This window comes from Labrus mixtus, chromosome 9, assembly GCF_963584025.1.
Source record: "Labrus mixtus chromosome 9, fLabMix1.1, whole genome shotgun sequence".
Taxonomy (NCBI): domain Eukaryota; kingdom Metazoa; phylum Chordata; class Actinopteri; order Labriformes; family Labridae; genus Labrus; species Labrus mixtus.
In genome coordinates this window covers 1,754,685-1,769,438 of record NC_083620.1, presented here as the reverse complement: position 1 = coordinate 1,769,438, position 14,754 = coordinate 1,754,685, and the positions used below count along the sequence as shown (strand labels likewise).

Below are 14,754 nucleotides of genomic sequence, written 5' to 3'. Positions count from 1 at the left end.
AGAAGTTTTAAACAGGTTATGAAACAAATAAATAGACATACCTCTTTATGACCTACAAAATTAAGTTTTCCATCAGCGACAAGATTGACTATTTCCATATAGTATTTATCTTTTTAGTAAACACTGCCACATGTTCAGTGACATGCAAGATGATTTTCAGCATGTTGAAAAAAAAAAGGACATTTTTACATTTTCAACAGAAAATATTCCCAGTAACATATACATTTCCTGTGAAAAGAAAGCGGGACAAGATTTTTTGACAGAAAACCTTACTGACGCAAGTACAAGATGTACAGAGGTACAGTACCAATGTGTCCATAGGGAGCACCAAACATCCACATGAAGAGTTCCTCACAGGAGTCTTAAAAGTGGGACCAGAGTCCACACAAAATGCTAAAAGATCCAGATTTGCAACTCAAGTTGTATGGAGTGCTAACAATATGAAGAGAAAAGTAAAATATATTAACAATATAGACATTCATTTTATACTTAATGTCTAAGAAAAGCAGATGTTACTGTCCCATTAGTTCCTTTAATGCACAGCCTTCAGTCTCACTCTACTTTTTTAAGCTCACTAATGAAAGTTAAAAAAAATAAATCCATCCATCATCTTGATCATTCAAAGTCCAATCATTTATTTGAGAATTCATCCAAATGTACATTCTATGATTAGTAGTTTAAAATACATACCATCCTTACATTACCAAAAAAAAAAAGTTTAATGGAGTGACATGATCCACAATTTTTTCTCTGAGTACATTATGTTATCATTACAGTGCAATGAATATTTTGTAAAAGCCCATTTAAAATGGTAGCCCATATCAATTTATACAAGTTAAGATTAAATATAATTTAAATTCACAACTGAATCAGCAGACACCCTTTCAACCGATACATATCAATGTATTCAACATACAATCACATATAATAAGGCATACCTTCATTCAATCTTAAACATTCAAAAGAATATTTCACTTGAACACAAATTGATTCCTAATCATGTGCGGATAAAGAATATTGCACCTGTAAGATTTCACGTTGCCCTAATAAAAAAAGGCTCTTTGTTTATTTGATAAGAGGAGAAAAAGGCATTCTGGTTGAATTTGAGAAGTTTAACCAGTGCTCTCTCACAAACGATGTATTTGCCATCACTATCTCAAGTTATAGCAGGCTGTTTTAATGTGGAAAATCTAACCCAAAGCCCTTGAAGATGAAAAGTCCTGACACAAAGAAAGTGTTATACTTTTTACTCCTCTCCTTCAAAAAAAATGCAGCAAATCGTATAAACTACGATATGAACCTTAAAGTCTGATGATGCAGAGAAAAAGGCTTCTGATTCAAGGCTGGCAGCCAGAGTTTCATATGAAATGTATAATATCATCAATAAAAAGTCCCTTTGCATTATGTTTATAAATATTCTGAAAACTGTGAGTTTATGATGTAGACATATTGTAGCCACGGCTGCAGGTTTATGAAGATGTGTTAGTGATATTGTTTTTATGAGTCTGATGAAGGAAGTAGTTCTTTGCAGATGACCATTCATGGACTTTTAAAGGGGATGTGAAATATGGCTTTAAGGGCACAAAGGATTAGCATAGGTGTAGTCAGAGCTGGGCTCTACAGCATCCAACAGTGTTTCCCTCTTCTCTATAAACCTTCATAGAGCATGACAGTCAATGAAAAGCTAGAAGAAGAAGAAGAAGAATGTTCTGTTTCAAGAAGTCACAGCGTCTCTATACAGAGATGGAGCCTTCTCTAAAGTTGGTTTTCCCTATGAGAACATTGAGAAGTATAGCCTTGCCCTCCTGGCATTCCCTTTGAGCCTCCCTGATGATGTCACTGAGCTTGTCTTCGTCTTCTCGTCCTACAAGGTAGCCCTTACCCCCATAACCATCTGCCACTGTATGATAATCTGTGGAAAGACAAAGAAATTATGATTAACCAGTTGATAACTGCTGAGTCTTCATACATACTAACAGATGTATAAACGTTCAGTGTGGGTTATGACATGTATATACGCTTTAAGCTGTTACAACCATAGACTGTAAATATTAATGGATGAAGCCTGTGTGACGTCATCTACCTTTTATGGCAGGGGGGCTCCGGAGGCTCAACTGTCTCAACCTAACTTTCAGTCAACCTAACTTTCAGTCAACCTAACTACAGACTGAGGTGGGTTTTAAGCCTCTTGACAAACCGTTACATTGCACCCACCTGTCAATCATGTAAGCTATGGGCGTAACTATGGATAACTGGTATCGTTCATAAAATCTATGTCTGTGTATCTGTGTTCCCCCCCCCCCCTTACAGTGTGTGCCCATGATGACAATTACTAATAAAATCTATTTTGTTTTTTGTACCAGGCTGTAAACATGTTAAATTCTGCTGTAAAAACAGGCTTTGTTTTAATGTAGTGTGTATGTGACTTCTGGGATCTTGGAGCCAGCATCAAGCAGATTTTGCACTTCCACATTGGCTTCATTTTTCAACACCGGAGGTTGCCGCTTGGTCACAACAACTATAAAACAGCATTTGGTGTAGAATATTTACCTGTAAATGCAAGGCCACATGCAACGTTGCTGCCGAGTATGGGAACCTGCTCTCTGGATATCTGACTCCAACATGCATCGTTTCCCACAACAGCTATAACTGGTGTCTGCGGAGAAACAGACAAAAAGTACTCTAAAATTGTGGTAAACATATATTTTAGATTTAAAAAATAAAAATCTTCACAGGACAGTAAGGAGTTGAATTTTTATTTTGGAAGTACTAAAGAGGATTTTACCTTGTGTCTGGTGAATGTGTCAAATTCTGCAACACTGTATCCTAAGGAACCATCACCGTACACTATCCACACCTGAAAAACACAAAAAGTAGTATTAATTCATTCATAAAGCATGCCTTAAGATGATCAGACAATTCCTTGGTTTTCTGGGTTCAATCATTTACCTCAGAATCTGGACGACAGAGTTTGGCACCGAGCGCAAATCCTCCTCCAACTCCAAGAGTTCCAAACGCGCCTAAAAGGGAAATGTTGAAGAAGAGTCACTATGACTGTAAATAAAACGGATTAACCACCCAATACATTTCTATCAAACAGGCTGTTGATAAAGGCCAACATGCAAATTGGACCTAGAGAAATGAACTCTTCTTGACTACATTTTACCAACCAAAAGTCGACTATTTTCATTAAAACAGTTATTCATCAACCAATCGTCATTTGGTCTATGATGTCTAACCTGGATCTAGCCAACGCATAGGTCCTCTTGGTCTCATTATGTACGCAGCACTGCCAACAAAATCTCCACCATCTGCAACAATGATGCTGTCCTCTGCCATCAGCTCGTCCACTCTGTGGAGGACTTTCAAGGGATTCAAATGGCGATCTGTCTTCTCATCAGCTTTGGCCCTGGAAGAGAAAACAATCTAGTTGAAGTGATGGATAATTAATTACTGCACAGTAACAGAGATGTAGTTGCAGGTGCATTTATCTTAAATGTGATGAATCTTTGCTTCCATTCTGTTGCTAAAGATAGAACTCATCAGGTGAACAATAGAGTGTTGTTGACCCTGATGGTTTACACTCACACAGAAGAGGCACCAGCGACCTTTCACCCCGCTCACCTGTTTGTATTTTCTTTGGTCACATCTCCTGCTTTGAGGCTCTGAGGCCATTCCTCTGGACAGCGATGGCCCTTCAGGCCTTTAGACAGCTGCATCAGGAAAGAACCGGCGTCACCTAAAATAAACCCATATTTACATTTTAGACCGGTGTATGCATTTCCCTTACAGCCATGACCTAGGGTACAAATCAATAGAAAAAACTGCACGTTTAAAAATGCTGTACAAACACATATCATGCATACTGCATATTCATCATTCTGTATTCACAAATAATACAGAGCCATTAGCATTTGTTTTCTTTAGATATCATTTTCTAAACTAATCACAAAAGATCTACAATGACACATTGTTACTATATTTACAGATGTTTGTCATGGTCAGCTCGGTCACATACCCTGAATCGCTATAGTTGGTTTCCAGAACATATCAGAGTTTTTTAGCAGCTGCGTCATATCTCTGTTGACAGCGATGATCTTACTGCGTCTGTTAAGAACTCTGCCGTAGCTCAGCCTGAAGTCACACACAGTGCCTGCAAACACATCACCTGTTGTTAGCATTTCTATCAGAAACGTGTAAAGCCTTGTGCTGTACCGACTACCATCAAGATAAAATATATCCCAAAACTCTATTTTCCACACAGGTATCCAGATTAAGTTTAACTTCATATTTTACAACAAACGGTATTATTCCTTGAAACCTTAAATCAAATATTAAAACAATTACTGAATTATTAAACCACCCATTTGAATGTTGATATACGAGATTCACACTGTAACAGTGTACTGTGGGTCTGACCTGCTAAGAGCACCAGGTCTGCGTCCTTCAGAGCATCTCGCCTGTTCTGTCTGATGTGGATAGGACTGTCTTTACCCAGCATGCCACGGGACATGCCTCCAAGGAAGCAAGGGATACCCAGGGCCTCCAACGCCTTCCTACAAAAAGAAAAGCAAGAAAATACTTCAACCAGATAAGCTTATTGAATAATTGCAATTCTATTGACAGTGAACAGACAAATTGCCAAAAAAAATACAAAGATTTAGATATAAGAGAAGAGCACAAGCGTTGTCCTTTACCTGATGTCATCAGTCGGCGTTGGGGGGAGTGTTGCCTGGCTGCCCAGAAGAATAACAGGTTTCTTGGCTCGACTAACCAGCTCTATGCACTTTTGTACCTGAATCAAAGAAATAGAAAAAGCTAAACATTTTGAATTCTGATAAAGTCATAATATACTGTATACATGACAAACTGTAATTTCTTTCATGTTAAAATGCCATTGCCTCAAAGAAATATAGATTAACATCAAACCTTAAGACTAAGAGCGAGCTCACCTGATCGTCTGTAGCCTGAGGGATGTCAACAGGAAGTGGAGTCGCATCTCTGGTCTCCCAGGCTCCAGCAAATAGATTCATGAGGTGGTTATTGAGGTACCTTGTAAGAAATCAGAACAACAAAGCAATATTTGAAAGTAGAGAGTGAATTATGTAGAAAAACAAAACACATCAGACTTCAACAAGAGAGGGTTAGTTCACAGGTGTTTTATTGGCTCCTATAACACCTCACAATCTTACAATGTTATGTCTCATAACTTTTTGAATGAAGTTGATGATAATAGCCCTGCATGTAGCACTCTTCCAGCTTTATTTGTTGTTTAACACAGTCAGTCAATATCAAAATGCCGTGTCAACAAGCCATAATCATGACATACCATGAGACGATTTTGCCCATCAGGCCTTTGGGAGGGTTCTTAACTCCAAACTCTTTGGACACCAGATGAAATGGATACAGCGTGTCGATGGGGAACTCAATGAAAACAGGACCAGGAGTTCCAGACTGAGCGATGGCCAGGGCTTTCCTGACAGTGGGCACGATCTCCCTGACGGTCCTGATGGAGGCACAGAACTTGCACAGGGGCTTGAAGAGAGACATCTGGTCAATGTCTTGCAGCGCTCCTCGGCCCTGTAACATAAACACAGTGGATGGAGAATGAAGATAATGAAGTTATGAATGGTCTCTTAAGAGTGTTTGTTACAGCAGCTGGGCCCAGAATATTGTTTTTTTTTTCTAATATTCAATAATACCTGCAAACGTACATATGAATTGCATCAGTAATTTAAATCAACACACTTGAAGGAGTGTACCAGCAGCTCCTCCCATGAGCAGCAGCGGTGACTCGGCCATCTGAGCGTTCTTCACAGCTGTCACGGTGTTGGTTAGACCTGGACCTGCAGTCACCGCTGCTACACCAACTGTGCCTGGTAGGCAAACAAAAAAAGAAAGATATCAGCATCAGCTCCCAACACCCCCCACAAAGTATGGCAAACTTACTATATAACAGAATTGAAGGGATACAACAAGGGCCCTGCACAGGCACACTTAAAATGTGATCTAGCCACTTACAGTACAAACTTGTAGTATAAACTACACCTTTTTTTTATATTTTGTGGCTTTTTGTGCCTTCATTGGAGAGACGAGACAGTGAACAGTCAGAAATCAGGGAGAGAGAGTGGGAAAGTAGCCAGCTGCAGGTCGGATTCAAACACGGGCAGGCCGGAGCAAGGCCACATCCTCTGCGCATGACATGTGTGAACTAACCACTCAAATCACACTTGTTTTGTCAGGCAAATCATTCCCAGCAGAGAAGCTCAGTCAGGAAAATGATCAGCGCTCAGATAAGATCGGTGGTCAAGAATTAGTGAGTTATGTTAAAATCAGCAACCTGAGAGTCTCGCCACAGCATCAGCAGCAAACACAGCAGTGGCCTCATGTCTGGTGTCCACTATACGGATGCCCAACTTCTCGCACGCCACCAGGATAGGGGAGATGTGCCCTCCGACCAGGGTGAAAACATACTTGACCCCATGGGCGCGGAGCACCTCTGCAACGCTCTCACCGCCGTGGCGAGGGCTCTTGGTCTCAGTCTGAAGGGAGTCAGAGGAAGATGTAAAAAAATTGAGAATAACATGCAGGGAATTTCTTAATATTTGCTGAAGCAATGCAATTTACCATGTTGTAAAGTTGAAAAAGGTCAGTTAGAGATAAACACCTGTCAGTGTCAGTTCATGGCCCCTCATAAGGTCACCTGTATCACACTATCTCTGCACTCCAGCCTCCTTTCATGTTTCACAATAGCCCTATATTGTTGTGGTTAGCCTCAGGGCTTTGTGCAATCCCAATAACAGCCTGGGTGTTGTGATAGCCTTTGTGCTAGAAAACCACACGGCTGGTCAAAGTTTACATGAACAGAGCCCTTCCTACCTTTCACCTGTGACACCCTACTAACTGCAAAAGGTGCTTTTCAAAAAAAGGTGAGCACAGAAAAACTGAGGTGCTACATGCCTGCATAAAAACGATTGAAAGCACAGAAGCTCTTATTTCGATATGACAACCTACCTTGTGAAACAGCTGGTATAGTAAGCCAAGTTTGTAGGCTGCAAACACCAGACCAGCCACCACAAGTCCCGCAGAGCATCCAAGAACGGTGCCACACACTCCACACGACTCCATGTCAGGACCCGGAAGTAAGTGTTTACTTATGAGAGCTCAACTTAATAAAAGTAGATAAATTAAAAAATGCAAACCTGCTGTCAACTGATTCAGTTCAGTAGCTCGGCTAGGCTAAAGGTGCACAGTTGCTCCTACAGCCGCTGTAAACTCATCTCCACGGTGGTCATTTTGTTCTAGCATTAACTATTTACTAAACTAAAGTTACCACGGAGACTGTGAAGGACATGGAGGCGACGAGACTCCAAGTTCAGAGTGATTCTTCCGCAGTTGCTGTGCCGACACAGGAACAGCAGCAGATATGTTTACAAGTCAAGGTAACTAGAGCTACACGCCACCTTTCCGGTCCCTATTTTCAAAATAAAAGCATGAAAACAAACACACGTAATATGACTTATTAATTGAATACATTCTCAGTCACATATTTATGAATGAAACAACAAATTCCTTTTGTTTTAAAATGTATTGACAAGTTGTAATGCTATTTTTATCTGCTTACCAGTCCACTTTTTTCCCCCTACCATTTAATGTGAAGGAAAACGAATAATATTCCGGTCCTTAGCCGACGTGAGGGACAAGCCTCTGGTCCAATGAGGAGCTTGTGGTCTTGTGTCATGCTTTCAAAGGTTCAAATGTAACTTCTAATCAAAGTTCATTCTGAAATCTATCACACTTTATTGAATAGTTCAATGAATTGCTCGTGCAAGGCAACAACATCATGAGCAAGTATGAATGCTGCAGTAGAATAATATCAGTTAAGGATATTTGGTAAGTAAAATAACAGTGCATTCAAATCATTTTCAGTTAGTTGATGTCATTCAGTATTATTTTCAAAGCAGTGTGCAAAAGGGGAGTTTGTAAACATCAATTGTCCTTCCATGCTCAGGATTTTCAGCAAACAGTATTTTGTCATCCACTTTCTGTTCTTCAAAAACAATCATCTGAAAGAGAACAAAATACATAAGATATTGCACAGTGTGACACATTTACCATGACAAAAGTAGATAAAAGTGAACTTTACCTTAACTTAAGTTACACACAGTTTTTGTCTTATCTTATAGTATTGATAAGTGTACCTGATTCTCTCCTCTTCTGAGCCAAGGTCCTGGGAGATAAAGGAAATGTTGGGGACCAATGAACCAGTGATGCCCAAGGTTATGCCCATTGACAAATACTGCTCCCTTACCCCAACCCTGTGGATAGATGAACTGGTATGATCATCAAAACAACAACGTGAAAAGCTATTCACTGTAAAACACTGACTCAAAAAAGTAAAATGAGGCATCAGAAAGCATCAGACAATGTGATAACATTTGTTATGATTTGGCTCTATACAAATAAAGCTTGATTTAGTGATTGATTAACATGTGAAGCATAAGAAATAGTAGTGCACTGTCACAACATTTCCAAGCTCTTAAAGGTACAGTGTTCCATTAAAAGATGGCAGGTTAACCTACTCACAGGGAGTCTGATGAAGGTGTCTTTAGGGGGACCATCCACATGCAATCTGGCCAGGAAAAATCCTGGAAGGGAAGGCACCTCGATGTCAGACTTCCAGCTACCTGAACTCATTATTCTGAAAAAGAATCAAACTGTCATCAATCCATTCAAACACATACTGTAAGTGTGTGAGACTGGACATAATGAGGATGCAGGATTGAACAAATCACAAATCACATTTGTACGTCAGTCCTGGCTTTCACTTTAATGTTAATATACACTGTTTGTCATTTGGCCACACCACTTTTTAATGGACTCAAATACACATGGTGAATCAGTCTATAGTAGTTTCTAAGAAGTACGTTTTCAAGGGTGAACACGTCCTCTAATTAAAAAAGAAGTAAAGTGTATTCAAGTTAACAACGGCATGCTATAGTCTGGTGAACTTCATGAAGAGAAAAAAAAGTGAACCAACCTTTTCATAAATCCTGGTTTCATGTCTAAACAGAAGATGTTAAATCCTCTCAGAGGGGTGTGGTTCAACAGAATGTCTCCCAAGATACCTGCAACTCAATATGAGGCAAACATTTTCAATGTAGTCATTGGAAAGGCTATGCATGTCTGTGTACATAACAATAATAATAATAATTTCTATAGCACCTTTTAAAAACACAGGTTTACAAAGTGCTTTGACAAACAGCAAAAACAAGAACAAACTAAACCAAACACAGAAGAACATAAACAACAGCAAGAACATAACAAATGAAAAATACTAAAAATAATTAAATACAATTCAACAGAAAAGAACCCAAAGTGCACGATACCCAACAGACATATATAACCCGACCATCACAAGAACCATCATAAGAACCCAGGCAACACAAGAACCATCATAAGAACCATCATAAGAACCATCATAAGAACCCAGGAAACACAAGAACCATCATAAGAACCCAGGCAACACAAGAACCATCATAAGAACCATCATAAGAACCATCATAAGAACCATCATAAGAACCATCATAAGAACCCAGGCAAAACAAGAACCATCATAAGAACCCAGGCAAAACAAGAACCATCATAAGAACCCAGGCAAAACAAGAACCATCATAAGAACCCAGGCAAAACAAGAACCATCATAAGAACCCAGGCAACACGAGCTGAGACCAAGAGGAGCAAAGATTTAAAAAGATGTAAGAAACGAAAAGAGCTAAAAGCAAATCAAAAGATAACAGCAATAAGAAGGTAAGAGCAGTAAAAGAAATAGAAACAAGTGAATCAATTATCAAAAAAAAACCCACCAACAACAGTGTATACCCAAAAGTAAGAGTCTTATTATGCAACATGTCATGTACAGTTTTGCAGCAGTGTCTTCTGTCACAAACCAGAGGGAAAGACAGAGAATTTACACATTTGAACTGTGCAGAAATGATTCTTAACAAGGATTTGACTCAGGTCTAGAAATGCAATCATGTATAAATAGTTCATTTTTAAATGTACATAAACAACACCCAATGAGTTTCTGAAAATATTCAGATGAGCTAGCTATTAACGCCTTGCACACGCTGTGATAAGATTTAGAAAGTGTATTTAGCTGTTTGAGATGTCGGCCTTGACACAAACATCTCCGTAGAATTGAGGAATAATAACAGACATTGTGGTGACTAGTCAAGTCATGGTACAGGTAAGTTTGAATAAAGAATACCTTTGCGTTGTTCATCCAGAGCTTTCCCATAATTCACTCTTCCACAGTTCTCCACAAGTAAGCTCAACGTCCTTTCTCCCTTGGTGTGAGATGTCAACATTTAGTCAGTTAATAAAGTGATCACAAGTATGTACATGCTTGTTTATACATGCCAAACAAAAATAACAGATTTTCCAATCATAATTCACGTTTCTGTAGCCTACTGTCTTTTAAACAAAGAGATGAGTAAATTAGTCATTTTCATTGATTATTCATTGAAGAATATTTTACCGCTATGATTACAAAATCTGGTCCTTTATTTTGCATAAAGAAGATCTTTAACTTTGATTTATTCTCACTGTGCATAAAGTAGATTTAACATTTTCCGCCAATGCTGGACTGAATTACTGATTTTTACTTTTTACTCCACTAATTAACCCTGACATGCAATCTCAGTATGATTATAATATGCATGTGTTTCTTTAGCAAAGGTGATAGGGATGGTATGTGTGAGTAAGAACAGACACAAAGAAACAGTCAGTACCTGTCCTTTGGGGAGTATGAGCTCTTGAGTCTTGTAGTCCAAAGTCCCAACGTATCGTCTGTCCACAAAAACCTAAAAAAAAAAAAAAAAATGTAAAGACACAATGATTAAGTAAAACAAAAACATTGCTACTTCACAATAAATTGCATGTAAGACATGTCTGTGTTTCATTCATCCTCACCAGTGCTCTGTCTCTGATGTTGTTCCCAGAGTTGAGGGTTTCTCCACAGGTGATGGTGGTTTCATACAGCGTGTAACCATATGACTGACCGTTGTTATTGTTGACAGGGAGATTCTCCATGTTTACCGGCCTGTCTGACCTGAATGGCTAGATACAAGTCAATCATGCTGACATATTCAAAACATAATTCATTTGTTTTATTTTATTCATTTTACGCCGTATAATGTAGAGAAATACTTCATTGTTTTTGCCTTTACAAAGTTTGAAAAAGTGCAGGAGGAAGAAAAACGTATAAACCTGAATCTGGCAGAACACAGTCATTCAACAGACTTCTGAAGACAATTGATATCTGTATCAGGGCTGGAAAATACTTATTTACAAGTGAATTTAAGAAGCTCCATTCTAGGTGAAGATATGTACATGCATTACACTGCTGAATAGTTAGAATAAAACAGCATATGGCAGATACTTGTAAAAAAAAGCTGGTGTTTTGACACTTTGATGTATGAGTAAAGCCAGCTGCTAGGTGTGAGACATCTGTCTAAATGCATAAGCAGCAAGTTGCTCACACAGCCGAGACAGAGCAGCAGATAAACACACTGATAAGATGTTCTGTCTGTCTGAGGCAAACATCATATTACATTTAAGTATTCCAGCAGGACACCTTTGTATTTATCCAACAGTACGGTCAAGTCGGAATAGATTCTGCACAGTGTGCAATCATCTGCCTGACATCTGCAGCATACCTTGTCAGTGAAGTGCAGGCTGTCCCACAGTGACAAGTGCTGCTGGATGAGGACGGGGTCGTACGCTCTCCTCTCCTGAGGAGAAGGCACTTCAGGAAGGGGCTCAGCTGCAGCACAAGTAGGCAAAACATTTAATGAGTGCTCATCATGATAGATTTAATTACTATGATTAAAAAAGTCATAATAAGATGTGTTTATAGTTTTTCATATTACTTTAATGTGATCTAATAGAGAAAGACTTTACAGTGGTACTGGCTGAATAACTTCCTCAAAAGCTGATATTTTGGGGTGCAATCTCCAGCCTCAGATAGTGGTGCATCGTAATCTGCAAGGAATATATTTACATGGATTAGTAAAACGTGATTTATTGTTTAGGAGAATCCTATTTGTCAGCTCTGGTTGTCCATACTAACCATAACTGGTGACTTGGGGTTTGTAGGTACCTAAGTCCATCGCTCCATTCATGAAGCCAAAGCTGGTTCCCCCATGGAACATGTAAAGATTAATGGAGACTCCTCTCTCCAGGATCTCTGACACAACAGCTAGCATGTCTGTAATCCAGATTTCAATACATGTTGACATAATACACAAAGTGAGCAACAGAGAAGCTGCAAAAGAATCAACAAGTCAGGCAGTGATGTCCTCAAACAATACATGAATCCAACAACTCAAAAATGACATTCAGACTTCAATAAGATATCCAACTTCACAACTAACACTGGCCATTGATCAGCTTGTTATAATGTTATTTAATGAAAGTGATAAAATTAAACCGAGGACCAACAATGAGCATGTGCTTAGCAGAAATATTTGAAGGGAAAATGATGGTGAAAAAAAAAGTTTAAAACCTTCAGCATGGAACACGTGGTGATGCTCTCCCCAAACATCAAACCAACCAGACCAGTACTCCATCACCATGAGGGGTTTCTGGGGCTACACAAAAACACAAGCTGGTCTTAAACACATATTTTACTATCTACTGTAATAAAAGAGTCAAAAAAAAGGAGTCATAGCAAGGCTTTTATGAGAAAGAAAATCTGGCATTTTCACTTTGTCTTGTTTTTTTTTTAAGCCAGTTGTATTACAACTATAGGCAACATCAGTAATCAATAGAGACCTTAATAATCAGTAAGGAGTTCAAAAGCCCCATTACATTCACCTACCTGCATTTCAGCTAAGTGGTGGATGGCTCCGAATGACAGTCTCTGAAGGTTTATCGTTTTTAGAACTCAAATGTGCAAGATTCAAAGACAAGGACAAAGTCAGAGTACATTATTAACCATTAAAGGAGATAGGCTGGGATTAGGTTCCTTAAAAACAAGACACTTTATGGAGAAAACAAATGAAACAAATGAGTAAAACATGTTTTAGAATGTTTTCATCCCCCTCAGAGTTAGGTATCTTTATTACCTCCCTCGATGCCTCCGTATCTCAATCCCTCCCAGTTATCTGAGGTCAGCAGAAGCTCTTTAATACCTCTGGACTCGAGACACTACCAGAAAAAAAACATTTTTGCACAATATGCTTACTATCCTAAATTCAAATCAATTATAGAGGATTCTGTTACAATGCAACAAAACAATGCAAAACATTTACACACTTACGTTCTTTATAAAGGGCATGTATTTGTCATCTTTGGCATATGATCCATACTCGTTTTCAACTTGAACTGCAATAACTGGGCCTCCCTCTTCAAACTGTAGTGAACAACAGCAAAGTGTGTCTCATTGAAAGCACCAGTCCTTCCTTCAGGAGGTTCTTGAAATTAAATGCATGACAAAATAAACAGTTTGACTTACCATCAGAGGTTTGATAATTGATACAAGCTTGTCAAAGTAAAGGCCGACAGCATTTACAAATCCAGGATAAGTTGTCCTCAGCTGCATTCCTTTATCTTGCAACAACCAGCTGTAAGAAAAAAAAAAAAAAAATCTCAGGTTGTGTACTGCTAATACATGCATGGTCAGTATATTTAAAGCACAGTGCAGTTTGGTGTTACCTTGGCAACCCACCCAATTCCCATTCAGCACAGATGTACGGTCCAGGACGCAGGATCACCCACAGACCCATGTCTGCTGCTAAAGTGACAAAGGCCCTGAGGAAGGAAGAGAGAGAATCTGTGTTTGGTCCAGGAACGGTCTCATAAAAGGCAAAAAAAAAAAAAAAAGGATATGGAAATCTGACTTAAGGTCCAGCTGATCCTGAAATCTGAATGTTCCTCTCTCAGGCTCATGCAGATTCCATGGCACATATCTAAAAAAAAACATACAAGGAAGTCATTTTCTGTTGCTTTTAAACACCAGTGACACCTAATATCCAACATTCATGATTTTATTACACTAAATAAAAACTTGACATATATGTATTATAAAAGATTTAACAACAACAACAGTAAAGTTGAGATAGATTTGGAGCTTACGTGGTGAGTGTATTGAGGCCACAGGCCTTCATCTTCAGCAGACGGTCCTCCCAGTACGCTCTGGGGACACGGAAGTAATGGATGGAGCCACCAAGGATGCGAAAGGGTTTTCGCTCCAGAGTGAACTGAGAAGAGTTGGCCCTCAGACCCTCCATACCGCTCATTCTTTTTAATCCTTAAGGATGTCTGATGGAAAGGAAACATTTCAAAATGTAATAGAGACAGAATGTGTGCTAAATCTTCCTAAACCGGTTTTAAAAGTAGGATAATAAAAGTCAAAAAAGCTGTATGAATGTGTTGCTCTTAGTCTACAAAGGTTGTCTCTATCTATTTATGAATATGATAAAAGTAAAAAAAACTTACCAGGACTGAACATGAAAGTCCCACACTCTAAAGAAAAATGAAAACGTTGCCAAAGCTGAACCTTGATTCTGAGTTTGGCAGCAGGGTGAACAGTGCTGGGAGGCCTCACACCCTGTGTATGAGGGAAACTATTGTTGTTTCAGTACAAACAATAGTTCTCTGTCTCTCTCCCTCTGCAGTGCACAGTCAGGAAAGAGATGTATTATGTTAGCGTCATGGTAGCCTATAGTAACTTTAATATGGCAAATTTAG

The 14,754-nt window shown here is 39.0% G+C and overlaps 2 protein-coding genes across 2 annotated transcripts; both read right to left on the bottom strand.

The window, feature by feature from the left end:
• Positions 1–611: 611 nt before the first annotated feature.
• On the bottom strand, positions 612–7,417 carry ilvbl (ilvB (bacterial acetolactate synthase)-like). Its single transcript, XM_061045895.1, has 14 exons — positions 7,015–7,417; positions 6,341–6,542; positions 5,749–5,876; positions 5,330–5,580; positions 4,953–5,052; positions 4,698–4,795; positions 4,420–4,556; positions 4,019–4,153; positions 3,625–3,739; positions 3,240–3,409; positions 2,950–3,020; positions 2,786–2,857; positions 2,551–2,656; positions 612–1,912 (listed from the first exon to the last, which is right to left on the bottom strand). Exons 1-14 carry the CDS (start codon positions 7,126–7,128, stop codon positions 1,734–1,736), a joined length of 1,878 nt encoding a protein of 625 aa, XP_060901878.1. The 5' UTR covers positions 7,129–7,417; the 3' UTR covers positions 612–1,733.
• A 203-nt stretch (positions 7,418–7,620) lies between these two features.
• Positions 7,621–14,608, bottom strand: LOC132980029 (beta-galactosidase-1-like protein 2). The gene is made up of 19 exons (XM_061045894.1): positions 14,503–14,608; positions 14,140–14,325; positions 13,905–13,973; positions 13,720–13,815; positions 13,520–13,628; positions 13,325–13,417; positions 13,131–13,212; positions 12,884–12,948; positions 12,569–12,653; positions 12,134–12,271; positions 11,965–12,045; positions 11,721–11,827; positions 10,975–11,121; positions 10,794–10,865; positions 10,271–10,349; positions 9,041–9,128; positions 8,587–8,701; positions 8,202–8,318; positions 7,621–8,066 (listed from the first exon to the last, which is right to left on the bottom strand). The coding sequence occupies exons 2-19, from the start codon at positions 14,301–14,303 to the stop codon at positions 7,956–7,958; spliced, it is 1,818 nt and encodes a 605-aa protein (XP_060901877.1). The 5' UTR covers positions 14,304–14,325; positions 14,503–14,608; the 3' UTR covers positions 7,621–7,955.
• Positions 14,609–14,754: the final 146 nt, after the last annotated feature.